This window comes from Xenopus tropicalis, chromosome 1, assembly GCF_000004195.4.
Source record: "Xenopus tropicalis strain Nigerian chromosome 1, UCB_Xtro_10.0, whole genome shotgun sequence".
NCBI lineage: Eukaryota > Metazoa > Chordata > Amphibia > Anura > Pipidae > Xenopus > Xenopus tropicalis.
Window position 1 is genome coordinate 21,524,838 of NC_030677.2, and position 16,936 is coordinate 21,541,773.

The 16,936-nt window shown below is 49.9% G+C and overlaps 1 protein-coding gene across 2 annotated transcripts in view; it reads right to left on the reverse strand.

Moving 5' to 3' along the window:
* Positions 1 to 5,123: 5,123 nt before the first annotated feature.
* zfyve28 (zinc finger FYVE-type containing 28) overlaps positions 5,124 to 16,936 on the reverse strand; it is a 124,350-nt gene continuing 112,537 nt past the window's right edge. The window contains exons 9-13 of one of the 2 annotated variants that reach the window (XM_018094490.2): positions 10,555 to 10,694; positions 9,115 to 9,231; positions 8,175 to 8,279; positions 6,845 to 6,948; positions 5,124 to 6,581 (exon numbers count right to left, since the gene is read on the reverse strand). In XM_018094490.2, coding sequence (XP_017949979.1) covers positions 6,450 to 6,581; positions 6,845 to 6,948; positions 8,175 to 8,279; positions 9,115 to 9,231; positions 10,555 to 10,694 — 598 coding nt within the window. In that variant the 3' untranslated portion in view covers positions 5,124 to 6,449. 2 annotated transcript variants of the gene reach the window in all.

Below are 16,936 nucleotides of genomic sequence, written 5' to 3' on the forward strand. Positions count from 1 at the left end.
CTGCATCAGTAACTTCAGGCAGTTGCCCAAAATAAACAGCAGGGGGCAGTCTTGTTGAATTTCTAAATATTAGCAGTGTAAAACTCAGGATATCATGAAAACTAAAAAAAAAAAAAATTAAATATCAATTGCAAAAGTGCTCAGAAGAGCAGTCTGGGCCATTTCTACATTCATTTAATGTTTCCAATGGAAATTCTGCTCTTTTAGTGCAAATGCAGTCCCGCTGCCCCAGTAAGTGCAAGGGGTGGGGGCAACAACAGTTTGGGCAATCACCCCCGGCTTGTGTAGTGGGTTTCCAGGAGATTATAGGAGAGTGTATTGCGGCACAGGAAGAAGGAAAGGAAATGAGGCGCATAGAGAAATTACTGAGAGTTTAATTATCGGAAGTGATTACAAGACAAAAGTGTCTGTCGGAGGCGAGTGCGTCCCAACACCACGTCATTGTGCTTTTCACGTAGAGAAATCCAAGTATTTACATAAGAAACTACTGTACAGCATCTGAGATCCGCAGATATATTTATGGAAAGGTTTCTCTGCTCATTTCTATGGCATTTACAAAATAAGAACAGGCTTTAAATAAATAGAAGTACAATCCGTTAAATAGTATTCATTCTGATTCACGGGAGGAGGAGGAGTCAGGGAGAGGAGGAGGAGTCAGTCGATGCATATTTATTTCACATCTTGTAGTGGAACCATACAAAAACAAGCACAATGTGTCCTTAATTAAAGGTAAAGTAAAGAAACTGCAATATCTGTTGCAAAGTGAAGCCTGAGATTAAAGCCTGATGAAGAAATCAGGGGTCGATGCTGCGCCACCGGCGCTCTCTTCGCCATACACTGGTGACTATGGGGGGTCACATGGCTCCTACAGCAGGGGGGGGGCTCTAGCAGAACTACAGCTCTCAGTAGCGCTAATAGGTGGGTATCCCCGCTGGCAGGGTACTGGGAAAAAGTATAATATGGCATTGGTAGGGTAGGGCCCGAGGGATGCCAAATCCATACGTACATTCCAGTAGGCTTCCTAAATCCCCATTATCCTCCACCCATAACTACAACTCCCAACATGCTTTTAACCCTTGATTACACATTAAAGAGCTGCAGTTTGGCAACATCTGGGAAGCCTAGATAAGAACCAGGGCCATATATATATCCACTTCAAACACAATAGGAAGGAATATTCCATGTATACAAACAGCTGTGGCTTCTTCGGTATCAGGTTTTATTAATTGTGTTATACTTCCCCTTTAGTTTATGGGATATGCACCAATAGGGCACAGGGGTCCTGGCTGGACAAACTGCTCACTGAAGTGGAAGACCCAATGGGGGAGACTTATCACTGCATGGGAGGGGCCTAATTACCAGTGACTGGGTGAAACTACAGGGTGCTCTCCAAGACAGCAGGCGCCTCACCCACACCTGCAGGGCCACAGACTGAGAGCCCCTAATCACTGACAATCAGGCCAAGTGCAAACTGCTAATGGTACAGGTATGGGATCTGTTATCCGGAAACCTGTTATCCATAAAGCTGCAAGGCCATCTGCCATAGACTCCATAATAAGCAAATAATTCTAATTCTTAAAAATGATATATGGCTCCCATTTCCCCTCAATAAGCCCATACGCCTGTTACTGTGCTGAGAAGCCTATACAGCAGACCCAGTATACATGGCACAGCCTGAGGCTGCATCATACCCAGCGGTGCCCCTCCGGCAAACACTTGGTACGTTCTGCGCAGCTCGTGGTGTGAAATCTGTGGCCTTTCAGGCTGAACTGCAACTCCCTGTAACCCTCAGCCGGCTGTGGATAATGGGAGTGGCACTGAAGTTCAGCAAAAGCAGCAGCAAAGCCACTTGACCCCTATAACCCTCCATATGTTGAATTGCCAGGGGGTCATGGGAGTTGTACTTCACCAATAGACTGTTCTACTGTCCCCATATTGTGACCATCTTGCACTATTCACCAACTTGCTCTACTACTGCCGTCTTGCCCAGCTATCCCCATCTTGCCCAGCTATCCCCATCTTGCCCGGCTATCTCCATCTTGCCCGGCTATCTCCATCTTGCCCGGCTATCTCCATCTTGCCCGGCTATCCCCATCTTGCCCGGCTATCCCCATCTTGCCCAGCTATCTCCATCTTGCCCAGCTATCCCCATCTTGCCCAGCTATCTCCATCTTGCCCAGCTATCTCCATCTTGCCCAGCTATCCCCATCTTGCCCAGCTATCCCCATCTTGCCCAGCTATCCCCATCTTGCCCAGCTATCCCCATCTTGCTCAGCTATCCCCATCTTGTCCAGCTATCTCCATCTTGCCCAGCTATCCCCATCTTGCCCGGCTATCAGCATCTTGCCCAGCTATCTCCATCTTGCCCGGCTATCAGCATCTTGCCCAGCTATCTCCATCTTGCCCGGCTATCTCCATCTTGCCCGGCTATCAGCATCTTGCCCGGCTATCGTCATCTTGCCCGGCTATCGTCATCTTGCCCGGCTATCGTCATCTTGCCCGGCTATCGTCATCTTGCCCGGCTATCAGCATCTTGCCCGGCTATCAGCATCTTGCCCGGCAATCGTCATCTTGCCCGGCTATCTCCATCTTGCCCGGCTATCTCCATCTTGCCCGGCTATCAGCATCTTGCCCGGCTATCAGCATCTTGCCCAGCTATCCCCATCTTGCCCAGCTATCTCCATCTTGCCCAGCTATCCCCATCTTGCCCAGCTATCCCCATCTTGCCCAGCTATCCCCATCTTGCCCAGCTATCCCCATCTTGCCCAGCTATCCCCATCTTGCCCAGCTATCCCCATCTTGCTCAGCTATCCCCATCTTGCCCGGCTATCTCCATCTTGCCCGGCTATCTCCATCTTGCCCGGCTATCGTCATCTTGCCCGGCTATCAGCATCTTGCCCGGCTATCTCCATCTTGCCCGGCTATCAGCATCTTGCCCGGCTATCAGCATCTTGCCCGGCTATCTCCATCTTGCCCGGCTATCTCCATCTTGCCCGGCTATCAGCATCTTGCCCGGCTATCTCCATCTTGCCCGGCTATCGTCATCTTGCCCGGCTATCGTCATCTTGCCCGGCTATCAGCATCTTGCCCGGCTATCTCCATCTTGCCCGGCTATCTCCATCTTGCCCGGCTATCAGCATCTTGCCCGGCTATCTCCATCTTGCCCGGCTATCAGCATCTTGCCCGGCTATCTCCATCTTGCCCGGCTATCAGCATCTTGCCCGGCTATCAGCATCTTGCCCGGCTATCTCCATCTTGCCCGGCTATCTCCATCTTGCCCGGCTATCAGCATCTTGCCCGGCTATCTCCATCTTGCCCGGCTATCGTCATCTTGCCCGGCTATCGTCATCTTGCCCGGCTATCAGCATCTTGCCCGGCTATCTCCATCTTGCCCGGCTATCTCCATCTTGCCCGGCTATCAGCATCTTGCCCGGCTATCTCCATCTTGCCCGGCTATCAGCATCTTGCCCGGCTATCAGCATCTTGCCCGGCTATCTCCATCTTGCCCGGCTATCGTCATCTTGCCCGGCTATCGTCATCTTGCCCGGCTATCGTCATCTTGCCCGGCTATCAGCATCTTGCCCGGCTATCAGCATCTTGCCCGGCTATCAGCATCTTGCCCGGCTATCTCCATCTTGCCCGGCTATCAGCATCTTGCCCGGCTATCTCCATCTTGCCCGGCTATCAGCATCTTACCCGGCTATCAGCATCTTGCCCGGCTATCTCCATCTTGCCCGGCTATCAGCATCTTGCCCGGCTATCAGCATCTTGCCCGGCTATCGTCATCTTGCCCAGCTATCAGCATCTTGCCCAGCTATCTCCATCTTGCCCAGCTATCTCCATCTTGCCCAGCTATCTCCATCTTGCCCAGCTATCTCCATCTTGCCCAGCTATCGTCATCTTGCCCGGCTATCAGCATCTTGCCCGGCTATCTCCATCTTGCCCAGCTATCTCCATCTTGCCCAGCTATCTCCATCTTGCCCAGCTATCGTCATCTTGCCCAGCTATCTCCATCTTGCCCAGCTATCTCCATCTTGCCCAGCTATCTCCATCTTGCCCAGCTATCGTCATCTTGCCCAGCTATCAGCATCTTGCCCGGCTATCGCCATCTTGCCCGGCTATCGTCATCTTGCCCGGCTATCGTCATCTTGCCCGGCTATCTCCATCTTGCCCGGCTATCTCCATCTTGCCCAGCTATCATCCTCTTGCCCAGCTATCTCCATCTTGCCCAGCTATTGTCATCTTGCCCGGCTATCCCCATCTTGCCCGGCTATCCCCTTCTTGCCCAGCTATTGTCATCTTGCCCGGCTATCCCCATCTTGCCCGGCTATCCCCTTCTTGCCCAGCTATTGCCATCTTGCCTGTTATCATGTAGCAATACCTAATTGCCCTACTTTGCTCACTATTCCACCACCCTTCCTACCCAAGAGCCTAGAGTCTCTGTGGGCTATTTCCAGGCGTCAGTGCAATTGCCCCCACTCTGTAACTACTCTATAGGATCCATGTTTATATAACAGAAGGCCATGCCTAGCCAGAAATCTCTTTTATAGGCCCCTGGCACTAATATACCCTCCGGGGTATAGTAGTGCCAAGGGCCTATAAAAGAGATTTCTGGCTAGGGGGGAGAGCAAAGAAGAAACAAAGAAAAAAAAAAGAAAAAAATCACAACTAATAAAAATACTTAATTCCCCCTCTGTTCCTATAATATTCCCATAAAGATAAGGGCTGCTTATGAATAAGTGATTTTTCATTCAGATGTGCTGGGGGGGAGTAGGCGGAGCAAAGAGGGCACCTACCTTGGACCCACAGCCAATAAGCCATATTCCAAACTCAAACAAACCACACCCACTGCTCTCCAAAGGCCAGCCCACTTTTGAAAAAGTGCAATTTGGGACAGACCCCCAATATATGTTAATCCTGCAGCCCCCCCCCCCCCCGTGCGACTCTGGCCATGCCAACACAGACTGAGGGGGACACAGTGCTGTAGTTCATAGCAGCTGGAAGGTGGTACATTCCTGGTGTCGTTCTGCCCTGCCTTCCTGCATTTATATCTGATATTAATATTTTCATAGCTTAGAATTCCTCATCCCCCCCCCCAAAAAAAATACAAAAATAAATATATATATGATGAAATCCAGTGTATCCAGGATTAACCCCACCCAACAAAAGAAAAGTACATGTACAACAGGAATGTGCAATGTGAGCAAGTGATATTGCCCAGCGGGGGCTGTAGGGCCCCCTGACATGGAATACAGGCTGCTGGGGGGAATAAGGGCAGTAGCTTTAGTTGTGATTGGCTGCTGTACCGTGGGAGGGGTACGGCGACACTATGCCATTAAGAATCATATTAGTGACTATGAATTTTCTTGCCTTTTACAACTCAGATTCATGTTATAAATGATTCCAGTTTTCCCCAGGGTATAATAAATGCTAGTACAGTAATACACTCACTGCCCAGGGGGATTTATTCCTCTATCAAACGTGGGTAAATGGGGACATTATACCATTCCCTATTCCCTACCCAGCATTCCCTATGGAAAACCCACTGCTGATCCACAGAGACCCCTATCCGCCCCTGAGGCTTATGTCACATGTTTATAACAGTGCTGGGGACATGGCTGACCCTTCATAAATAAACACATCACATAAACAGAATTAAAATGGAATGTGCCGCGCAACATCCTCCTGTGACTTCCCCCCTAGGAATGCAATTGTGTAACCCAATCCCGTATGAATACTGTGTCACATGGTATAAGTGGATGGGAGAGGGCAACACATAGGGAGGATATGGGGTCTCTGAGGTCAAGGTGTTTGCTGATTCCTATAGGCGCCCTGTTTATATGGACTTAGACCTTTTAATAAATGATGGTGTATAACATTATTGCTATGAATTAGGTAATAAGGTAAATGCTCTTTGCATGGCAAGCGCGTGCATTTGGCTTCCAACCTCTATACCGGTCCCCCTACACCTGCAGCAGGGCAACTTATTTCTGCGGTTCTGTTGGGTCTGTTTCCGCCCCCCCCCCCCAGTGAGAATGATATGATAGAACAGGGAATGGCGGCTGATATGGCGCCTAGGTGCCAGGGTAGGATATGGCCCAGAGAGATGCTACAATCATTGAGTCTCCGGCAGTTTAGGTAAAGCCGTGGTGCAGCGAGACGCTCATAGCCCTATTCCTCGCCGGGAGCGGGTCTCTAGGAGTCAATGGCATCGGTAAGCTTAAAGCGGGACTGTTTGGAAGACTGAACCAAAGACGGGATCTGCAGACGTTTCATCTTTTTTTCCTTTAGCAGCTTTAGAAAATGCAATCAGAACTCTGTACAAATCAGGAGAAGCGTTTGGGTTAAAGCCTGCGCCTCCTGCGCGGTGCCACCGGCTCCTCTACCCAGAGGGCTTCTTGGCCTGGGGTTGGGTGCCAGTTACCAGTCAGTTCCTCCCAGTGTCGCCGTCACATGCCCGCCCTGTCGCTGTAGAAGGGGGTGACATGGAACATGTAGCAGTGGGTGCAGACGCGCACAGGCTTCATCTGTCCGTACCGCGGCAAAGGGGCGGAATGGGAAGAGCAGCGAGAGCAGAAGATCTGTTAAAGGGGAACAAAGATGTTGCTATTGGAACCCAGACATTATTGAAAGCGTAAATGCCTGACTAGCAGGTTTAGTACCAGAAATACCAGGCCTGGACTGGACTGGGATTCAAAATAGACCCTCGCATTTCCAGTACACAGAGGCCCAAACAGCCCTCCACAGGCCCAATAAATAGTGACAGTCTATGGCATCTTACAGCAGCCCCCCTGGCATTTGCCAGAACCCACAGATTGCCAGTCCGGGTCTGAGAAATAGTTACCTTGCCACAGCTTCGGCAGTGGTGTTTCCTGCGAATGACTGTGAAGGGGGCTTTGCAGGCCGTGCATAAACTGCACACTTCATCCGGCACCCAATCAGGGGGATCTGTACAACAGAGAACAATAAGTGGCAATAGTGAGTGGCAATAGTGAATGACTGTGGCACAGAGCGGCACTTATAGTTGGGCACTGTCTGCTCTGTGTATCAAGTCAACGGGCACAACAGAGACTGTTTCCGCCCACCCTGGCTCTCCAAACTTGAACGCCCGGTGCACACTGGGATCGGCACCCTCCCAAAACTACAAGGCAACAAAAAGCAAATGGCACTCAGGGCTACAAGGGAACAAAACCTTTAAAAATTTATCACGGAGGTGCAACGTTTCGGAGCAAAAATAGCCCCTTTATCAAGCATCTTTTTGCTCCAAAACGTTGCACCTCCGCAATAAATTTTTAAAGGGTTTGTTCCCTTGTAGCCCTGAGTGCCATTTGCTTTTTGTTGCCTATCAAGTCAACGGGCTCATAGGCTGGCTGGGTGCAGTTTGGCCAAATACAAAGAATAAGGCAAACTCCATGATAAGCCCAAAAGCTGGGGATCAGATGACTGCTGAAGTGTGGCCCCATTTTACTTAAAGGAGAAGAAAAGGCATTTTGGCATTAGTGCCACCTAGAATGCTATTTTTATTCTGCAGAAAGCTTTGCCATTCCTGAGTAAACAGCCCTAGAAGCTCTATCTGTTTGATTAAGATAGCAGCTGCCATTTTCGCTTGGGCTCAATAGCTTCTGTGCTGCAGCTCTGGCTGCTGGTAGCTCAGATCACACATTCTGATGGGAGGGGGACTGAATTCGGATGGGAGGGGGAGCAGGAGATGCGAGGGGGAGAGGGAGAGAGGCCGGCTAGAGAATGAAGGGTTTTGGCTGTATTTACATAGATCTGATAAAGCTTACTTAGTTTTTACCTTTCCTTCTCCTTTAATTGTTTGATATCTAATGGATCAACTTTCTCAAAGCAAAATACTGTTACAAGGGCCCCACAAGCAGACTGATGCTCATTCCAGTTAATACATTAACCCTGTGAGTTGGCAGCATTACTACTGCTTTACTCTGCATACTTTGCCCAACATAAATATGTAGAGTGTAACTTGGCACTGAGAGCTGTGTGAATTCCCAATATACAGTAACAAACCTTCCTCTCTTCCTTATTGGTTCCTCTAGCTCCCAGGCCCTGGGTATGAATGCAGGGAGTTTCCTATCCAGCAGCAACCACTGCCCTGTCTGGCCACCACTCATGCCCTGCCCCACAGCCCTGCAGATAATAAATGCTACAATAAATACCTTCAAATTCCCCATCCCGGGCCTTTGCTGCCAGCTCCGAAGAAGTGATGGTTTCCTGGCACAGGGCGCAATCTTCTAGAGCCGCGCTTCTAAGCCCCTGGTTGGCTGCCAAGCAAAGCGAGTTTCAGTTATACATACATACTTGTATTCATTTATCAGGATAAGGAAAGTCAAAGGTTAAAGGGCAACTAAAGATCAACTTTTTGTACTGTGCAGCATCCCATGTCCAGCAGCCCTGTTGCACTGCATGTTGCATCCGACTCTGGGAGCACTAAACTGGAGGCCCTACATGAGAAGATCATTCTGGTAGATAAATTCATGACTGCTGACCCCAGGCTTGCCTCTGAGCATACACTGCTGGCATCTACTAATGTTCTGTGTCTTTAACTAAATCTATTGGTTGCAATCTGGGGGAAATTTATTTATACAGGGTTTTTTCCCCTGGAACCCAAAGCACTTACAGCAATTGAGGCAGTTATTATAGGCACACTAATGGGGGTTATGTAATAAAAGGCACCAAAGTTGCCCAGGAGCAGTAACCAATAGCAACCAATCAGCAGGGAGCATTGACTGGTCACCTGTTTACAAGGTTTGCTATAGGTTACTGACTAGGGGGCAAACTTAGTGACTTTTCTTACATATGGGGGTATGTGTGCTGGGAGACCGGGAAATTAATTTGAGATTAATTAGGGATTTGCCACATCAAAGTCTCATCACTTAACCTCTAGGCTCATTTTTCCTCCGGCTAAACCCGCATTTACTGTAAGGTCCGGTTGCAATTCACTGTCAGTGCGGGCAAGGGGTTTCCATTTTTTACTATCTCCTCCTCTTACGAAAAAGAATTATCAGTATTTTTACTTTTTCGATCCAGGCACAAATAAAGAGAACATGAACTTTCCCGTGGATAGAAACGTGGGCCATTTGCCCAAATAGTCAGTACCTTTCTTTTGCTTGCCCTTGTCATCAGTCTCTTGCTTCGTGGCCATCACCTCAAACAAAGTCTTCAGGATGCTCCTTAGGTCACTGGCGTAGTTTGTCTGCAACTGATCAGCGACACCTGCAAGGCATTAGTAGTATTAATAGTATCAGGAGTATTAGTAATATCAGTAGTATTGGCAAGAAGCATTGGGAAGGGAAGGATTGCTAGAGACTGTTGTTCATAACAAGAGAGGTCTGTATAGCATTGTACTTAGATGGAAGGGCCAAGGGTCCACACAGCCAGTGGTCTAATGTCCTGGGCTTCCTAGGGGAGAGGGCACAGCTAATTAGTATGGGCCCCATGAATTCCAATGGTGGCCCTGCCAGTATGCCATTAGTGCTGATGTACAGTCTGTCCTGCACAGCAGCCCTATGTGAAGGCCATAAACAATGATTTCCTTTATCCATTTACTGCTTTTAGTTCTTGTACACATAGCTATGCACAGAACAATTTGGGCATGGTGATTTGCCCATTGTGCTTACAATCTAAGTTTGGACTTTTAGTCTTAGGCTAATGCCACGCGGGCTGATTCTCGGCCTGTGGATGAATGCAGTTTCTATGCTGGAATCAGCCTTTCCCTGTGGAGTAATTGTTCTGGGCCGGATGCAGGAACTGGAGCAGATTATGGCACTAAATCCATTCTTGTACATTTCAGTGCCGAAATCCACTTTGTGTGCCTGCACCCGGGCCGACAGATAATCTCAGGCCGAGAATTAGCCCCTGTGTGGCATTAGCTCAAACCATAAATAAGTGGTTTACAGAGTATTTGGGTTCCTTCCAGGCCCACGTTTGATTGGGCAATGAGAAGGATATAAAGGGCAGCAAATAAACATTCAGCCCAAATTTCACTGACTGACCTTTGGGCTCTGCCCCTATAAACACTGTAAAGTTGGACGAGAGCTGGGGGTATAAGGCAGTCTGTCTATAGCAGCCTCACTCCTCATAGGGCCCATAAGCTCAGGGTGACCCAGGGTGCCCATGTCCCAGACCCACCGAGATACATAGCCGTCACATGTCTGGCACCGCTCTAAATACAAACTGGCCCTCCATGGGAAATAGACTACATTCAACTAAATGATAATAATAATATACAGAGACTGGGCCCAGAGTGATATCTCAGGCTAGCTGCCCTCTGTCTATTTCACCCTATCCATGGCTGCATCTGTACTTCAGGGAAATAATGCCCATATAAAGCTGATTAGGGCACAGCCCAGTATAACACCACAGGGCACAAACACAATGAGCGCTGCTACAGGCACCGAGCGTGATATTTACATACTCTATAAAGAACTTCATTAAACCCACTGCAGCACTGCAGCCTGCGGCGAGCATTACGGGGGCTCAAGGCTTATCCCCACGCGGCGCGTCCCTGGCTGTCTCTTTAGAAGTGCCGTCACGCACCTGAGATGCAGACAAAGAGCCGGTGAATGAGGTCATTACTGCTGTGGAAACGGGATCGGATCTTCTGTCTGGAAGCAATCTTTGCAGCCTGCAGCGCCAACTGAATCTCCTCCTGATCAATGTCGTCTGATGAGCAAGAGCTGGACCGGCACCGGGGGAAGGATGAGAGAAAGAACACAGGGAAAATGGAAATGATCTCTTATAGACAGTTAGCAAGTGGGGGGGGATGATTATAAAGGAGACAAGGCAAGGGTCCCATAAATAAGCTCCATGCATCTGTAAATAGTGCATAGCAACCAGCAATGACCTTCATCCTGTTGCTAAACTACAGCAGGAATGCTGGGAGTTGTAGTTTACAAACAGCTGCAGAGTCGGAAGGTAATCATATTTCTTATTATTCTATTTATTCCCCCGTTTTATCTATCCCCCAATAAGACATTCCAACCACTGTCCACAGGCCAGATGTGGCCCCCTGACTGCCAAAGGGCCCCCTAGTCTGCTGTGTATGATATAATCCAGCCTTTAAAGTCACTACATTGGAAGATTTGGGCTGAGCTGATCTAAAAAAAAGTGACAAGACGGTGGCGAGGCCTGGAGTCAGTGAGGCCTGGAGGCTTTGCAGCAGTGCCATTTTCCAACGACTTTAGTAGAATGTTTTCTCTGTTGTCTGTTTTCACTGCAAGCTCCACCTAGTGGCCGGAGCAGAAACTTCAATAATCCCTAATTGGTTGGTTCTGTTTATAATGATAAAAGGGAAAGTATTGAGTTACTGTGTGCCAAAAAGGCAGGCCACTTGGTCTCGTTAGTAACTACAGGCAACTAAATAAGACTTCCTTGCAGCACAATAGAGATATGTATATTATTGATGGCTAATCCTAAAAATCAATGTTACTACAAGCAGCACAAAAACGCCTCAGCGGCGGAAGCAAAAAAAACAATTATGTAGCATTAATAGGATTGGGAGCTGGTGGTAATTAGTCATTCCAAGGCGCTGACCCCCTCCCCTGCCGACGGGAGTCGATAACATCTCCCCTTCTCTGGAGATTAACATCTCTAACAAGGGATCGGGCTGGAGGCAAACGCATCTCATAAGGCAGAGGGTTTGTGGGTAACGCCAGCGCCCTGAGAGCTGCTGTACCCTCAGTTTTGTAAAGTATCCCTTCCTGGAGCGGAAAGGGGGCGTGCAAGAAAAAGAACAAATTGTGTTCTAGAAAATAAGTGCCTGCCTCCCCTTCAGTGTCAGTCAGTGTCTCGTGCTCACAGATAAGGAGGAGTTAATATTGGGGAGGCTGTATCTAACGAAATACCTTCTTCTTCTACTTGTACATTTGCTCTGAAGTGAGGTTGTGCAGTGTTCAGTATATGTATGGCTATAATCCATGTAATTGACTTCCGAAGGGACCCCCCCAGCACAGGGTGAGGCTACTGGGAGAATAACTGCTTATTTTGGCCTCCAATCCATATCCCCCCCCCCCCATGCCAACTTTTCATGCATTGAGAGAAATGCAGGGGATGCAAATGACAGAGCGAGTGCTGGATTGATAGAGTGGCCTGTAAATCCCAGAACAGCTTTGCACAACATAAAATGTGCCTCGCTCGGAGCGTTCTGTGCCCACTTACTGTCCTGTCAGCACAACGTGAGAATAAACAGATTAATAAAACCTTTCTCATCTACTGTGTCACTAGGGATTAATGTACAGCTCCACGTACACTAGACAGGAAGGGGTTAAGGGAAATAGATAATATCTAGATAATAATATATAGATAGTGAGCAGGAACTGCTTCCATTCATCAGAACCATGGGGCTCAGCTAAGCTGCCAAACTTATCCCACTACTACTATAGGCACCATCTCTCCCTACTATACCTGCTATCCCACAGCCCCAGTCCCTTCCCAGAGGCTATTATCCCCCCACTGCTACTATAGGCACCATCTCTCCCTACTATACCTGCTATCCCACAGCCCCAGTCCCTTCCCAGAGGCTATTATCCCCCCACTGCTACTATAGGCACCATCTCTCCCTACTATACCTGCTATCCCACAGCCCCAGTCCCTTCCCAGAGGCTATTATCCCCCCACTGCTACTATAGGCACCATCTCTCTCTACTATACCTGCTATCCCACAGCCCCAGTCCCTTCCCAGAGGCTATTATCCCACTGCTACTATAGGCACCATCTCTCCCTACTATACCTGCTATCCCACAGCCACAGTCCCTTCCCAGAGGCTATTATCCCCCCACTGCTACTATAGGCACCATCTTTCCCTACTATACCTGCTATCCCACAGCCCCAGTCCCTTCCCAGAGGCTATTATCCCACTGCTACTATAGGCACCATCTCTCCCTACTATACCTGCTATCCCACAGCCACAGTCCCTTCCCAGAGGCTATTATCCCCCCACTGCTACTATAGGCACCATCTTTCCCTACTATACCTGCTATCCCACAGCCCCAGTCCCTTCCCAGAGGCTATTATCCCCCCACTGCTACTATAGGCACCATCTCTCCCTACTATACCTGCTATCCCACAGCCCCAGTCCCTTCCCAGAGGCTATTATCCCCCCACTGCTACTATAGGCACCATCTCTCCCTACTATACCTGCTATCCCACAGCCCCAGTCCCTTCCCAGAGGCTATTATCCCCCACTGCTACTATAGGCACCATCTCTCCCTACTATACCTTCTATCCCACAGCCCCAGTCCCTTCCCAGAGGCTATTATCCCCCCACTGCTACTATAGGCACCATCTCTCCCTACTATACCTGCTATCCCACAGCCACAGTCCCTTCCCAGAGGCTATTATCCCCCCACTGCTACTATAGGCACCATCTCTCCCTACTATACCTGCTATCCCACAGCCCCAGTCCCTTCCCAGAGGCTATTATCCCCCCACTGCTACTATAGGCACCATCTCTCCCTACTATACCTGCTATCCCACAGCCCCAGTCCCTTCCAGAGGCTATTATCCCCCCACTGCTACTATAGGCACCATCTCTCCCTACTATACCTGCTATCCCACAGCCCCAGTCCCTTCCCAGAGGCTATTATCCCACTGCTACTATAGGCACCATCTCTCCCTACTATACCTGCTATCCCACAGCCCCAGTCCCTTCCCAGAGGCTATTATCCCCCACTGCTACTATAGGCACCATCTCTCCCTACTATACCTGCTATCCCACAGCCACAGTCCCTTCCCAGAGGCTATTATCCCCCCACTGCTACTATAGCACCATCTCTCCCTACTATACCTGCTATCCCACAGCCCCAGTCCCTTCCCAGAGGCTATTATCCCACTGCTACTATAGGCACCATCTCTCCCTACTATACCTGCTATCCCACAGCCCCAGTCCCTTCCCAGAGGCTATTATCCCCCACTGCTACTATAGGCACCATCTCTCCCTACTATACCTGCTATCCCACAGCCCCAGTCCCTTCCCAGAGGCTATTATCCCCCCACTGCTACTATAGGCACCATCTCTCCCTACTATACCTGCTATCCCACAGCTCCATTCTCTTCCCAGAGGCTATTATCCCCCCACTGCTACTATAGGCACCATCTCTCCCTACTATACCTGCTATCCCACAGCCCCAGTCCCTTCCCAGAGGCTATTATCCCACTGCTACTATAGGCACCATCTCTCCCTACTATACCTGCTATCCCACAGCCCCAGTCCCTTCCCAGAGGCTATTATCCCCACTGCTACTATAGGCACCATCTCTCCCTACTATACCTGCTATCCCACAGCCCCAGTCTCTTCCTAGAGGCTATTATCCCCACTGCTACTATAGGCACCATCTCTCCCTACTATACCTGCTATCCCACAGCCCCAGTCCCTTCCCAGAGGCTATTATCCCCACTGCTACTATAGGCACCATCTCTCCCTACTATACCTGCTATCCCACAGCCACAGTCCCTTCCCAGAGGCTATTATCCCCCCACTGCTACTATAGCACCATCTCTCCCTACTATACCTGCTATCCCACAGCCCCAGTCCCTTCCCAGAGGCTATTATCCCCCACTGCTACTATAGGCACCATCACTCCCTACTATACCTGCTATCCCACAGCCACAGTCCCTTCCCAGAGGCTATTATCCCCCCACTGCTACTATAGGCACCATCTCTCCCTACTATACCTGCTATCCCACAGCCCCAGTCCCTTCCCAGAGGCTATTATCCCCCCACTGCTTACTATAGGCACCATCTCTCCCTACTATACCTGCTATCCCACAGCCCCAGTCCCTTCCCAGAGGCTATTATCCCCCCACTGCTACTATAGGTACCATCTCTCCCTACTATACCTGCTATCCCACAGCCACAGTCCCTTCCCAGAGGCTATTATCCCCCACTGCTACTATAGACACCATCTCTCCCTACTATACCTGCTATCCCACAGCCCCAGTCCCTTCCCAGAGGCTATTATCCCCCCACTGCTACTATAGGCACCATCTCTCCCTACTATACCTGCTATCCCACAGCCCCAGTCCCTTCCCAGAGGCTATTATCCCCCCACTGCTACTATAGGCACCATCTCTCCCTACTATACCTGCTATCCCACAGCCCCAGTCCCTTCCCAGAGGCTATTATCCCCCCACTGCTACTATAGGTACCATCTCTCCCTACTATACCTGCTATCCCACAGCCACAGTCCCTTCCCAGAGGCTATTATCCCCCCACTGCTACTATAGACACCATCTCTCCCTACTATACCTGCTATCCCACAGCCCCAGTCCCTTCCCAGAGGCTATTATCCCCCCACTGCTACTATAGGCACCATCTCTCCCTACTATACCTGCTATCCCACAGCCCCAGTCCCTTCCCAGAGGCTATTATCCCCCACTGCTACTATAGGCACCATCTCTCCCTACTATACCTGCTATCCCACAGCCACAGTCCCTTCCCAGAGGCTATTATCCCACTGCTACTATAGGCACCATCTCTCCCTACTATACCTGCTATCCACAGCCCCAGTCCCTTCCCAGAGGCTATTATCCCCCACTGCTACTATAGGCACCATCTCTCCCTACTATACCTGCTATCCCACAGCCACAGTCCCTTCCCAGAGGCTATTATCCCCCCACTGCTACTATAGGCACCATCTCTCCCTACTATACCTGCTATCCCACAGCCCCAGTCCCTTCCCAGAGGCTATTATCCCCCCACTGCTACTATAGGCACCATCTCTCCCTACTATACCTGCTATCCCACAGCCCCAGTCCCTTCCCAGAGGCTATTATCCCCCCCACTGCTACTATAGACACCATCTCTCCCTACTATACCTGCTATCCCACAGCCCCAGTCCCTTCCCAGAGGCTATTATCCCCCACTGCTACTATAGGCACCATCTCTCCCTACTATACCTGCTATCCCACAGCCCCAGTCCCTTCCCAGAGGCTATTATCCCCCACTGCTACTATAGGCACCATCTCTCCCTACTATACCTGCTATCCCACAGCCCCAGTCCCTTCCCAGAGGCTATTATCCCCCCCACTGCTACTATAGGCACCATCTCTCCCTACTATACCTGCTATCCCACAGCCCCAGTCCCTTCCCAGAGGCTATTATCCCCACTGCTACTATAGGCACCATCTCTCCCTACTATACCTGCTATCCCACAGCCCCAGTCTCTTCCTAGAGGCTATTATCCCCACTGCTACTATAGGCACCATCTCTCCCTACTATACCTGCTATCTCACAGCCCCAGTCCCTTCCCAGAGGCTATTATCCCCCACTGCTACTATAGGCGCCATCTCTCCCTACTATACCTGCTATCCCACAGCCACAGTCCCTTCCCAGAGGCTATTATCCCACTGCTACTATAGGCACCATCTCTCCCTACTATACCTGCTATCCCACAGCCCCAGTCCCTTCCCAGAGGCTATTATCCCACTGCTACTATAGGCACCATCTCTCCCTACTATACCTGCTATCCCACAGCCCCAGTCCCTTCCCAGAGGCTATTATCCCACTGCTACTATAGGCACCATCTCTCCCTACTATACCTGCTATCCCACAGCCCCAGTCCCTTCCCAGAGGCTATTATCCCACTGCTACTATAGGCACCATCTCTCCCTACTATACCTGCTATCCCACAGCCCCAGTCCCTTCCCAGAGGCTATTATCCCCCCACTGCTACTATAGGCACCATCACTCCCTACTATACCTGCTATCCCACAGCCACAGTCCCTTCCCAGAGGCTATTATCCCCCCACTGCTACTATAGGCACCATCTCTCCCTACTATACCTGCTATCCCACAGCCCCAGTCCCTTCCCAGAGGCTATTATCCCCCCACTGCTACTATAGGCACCATCTCTCCCTACTATACCTGCTATCCCACAGCCCCAGTCCCTTCCCAGAGGCTATTATCCCCCACTGCTACTAT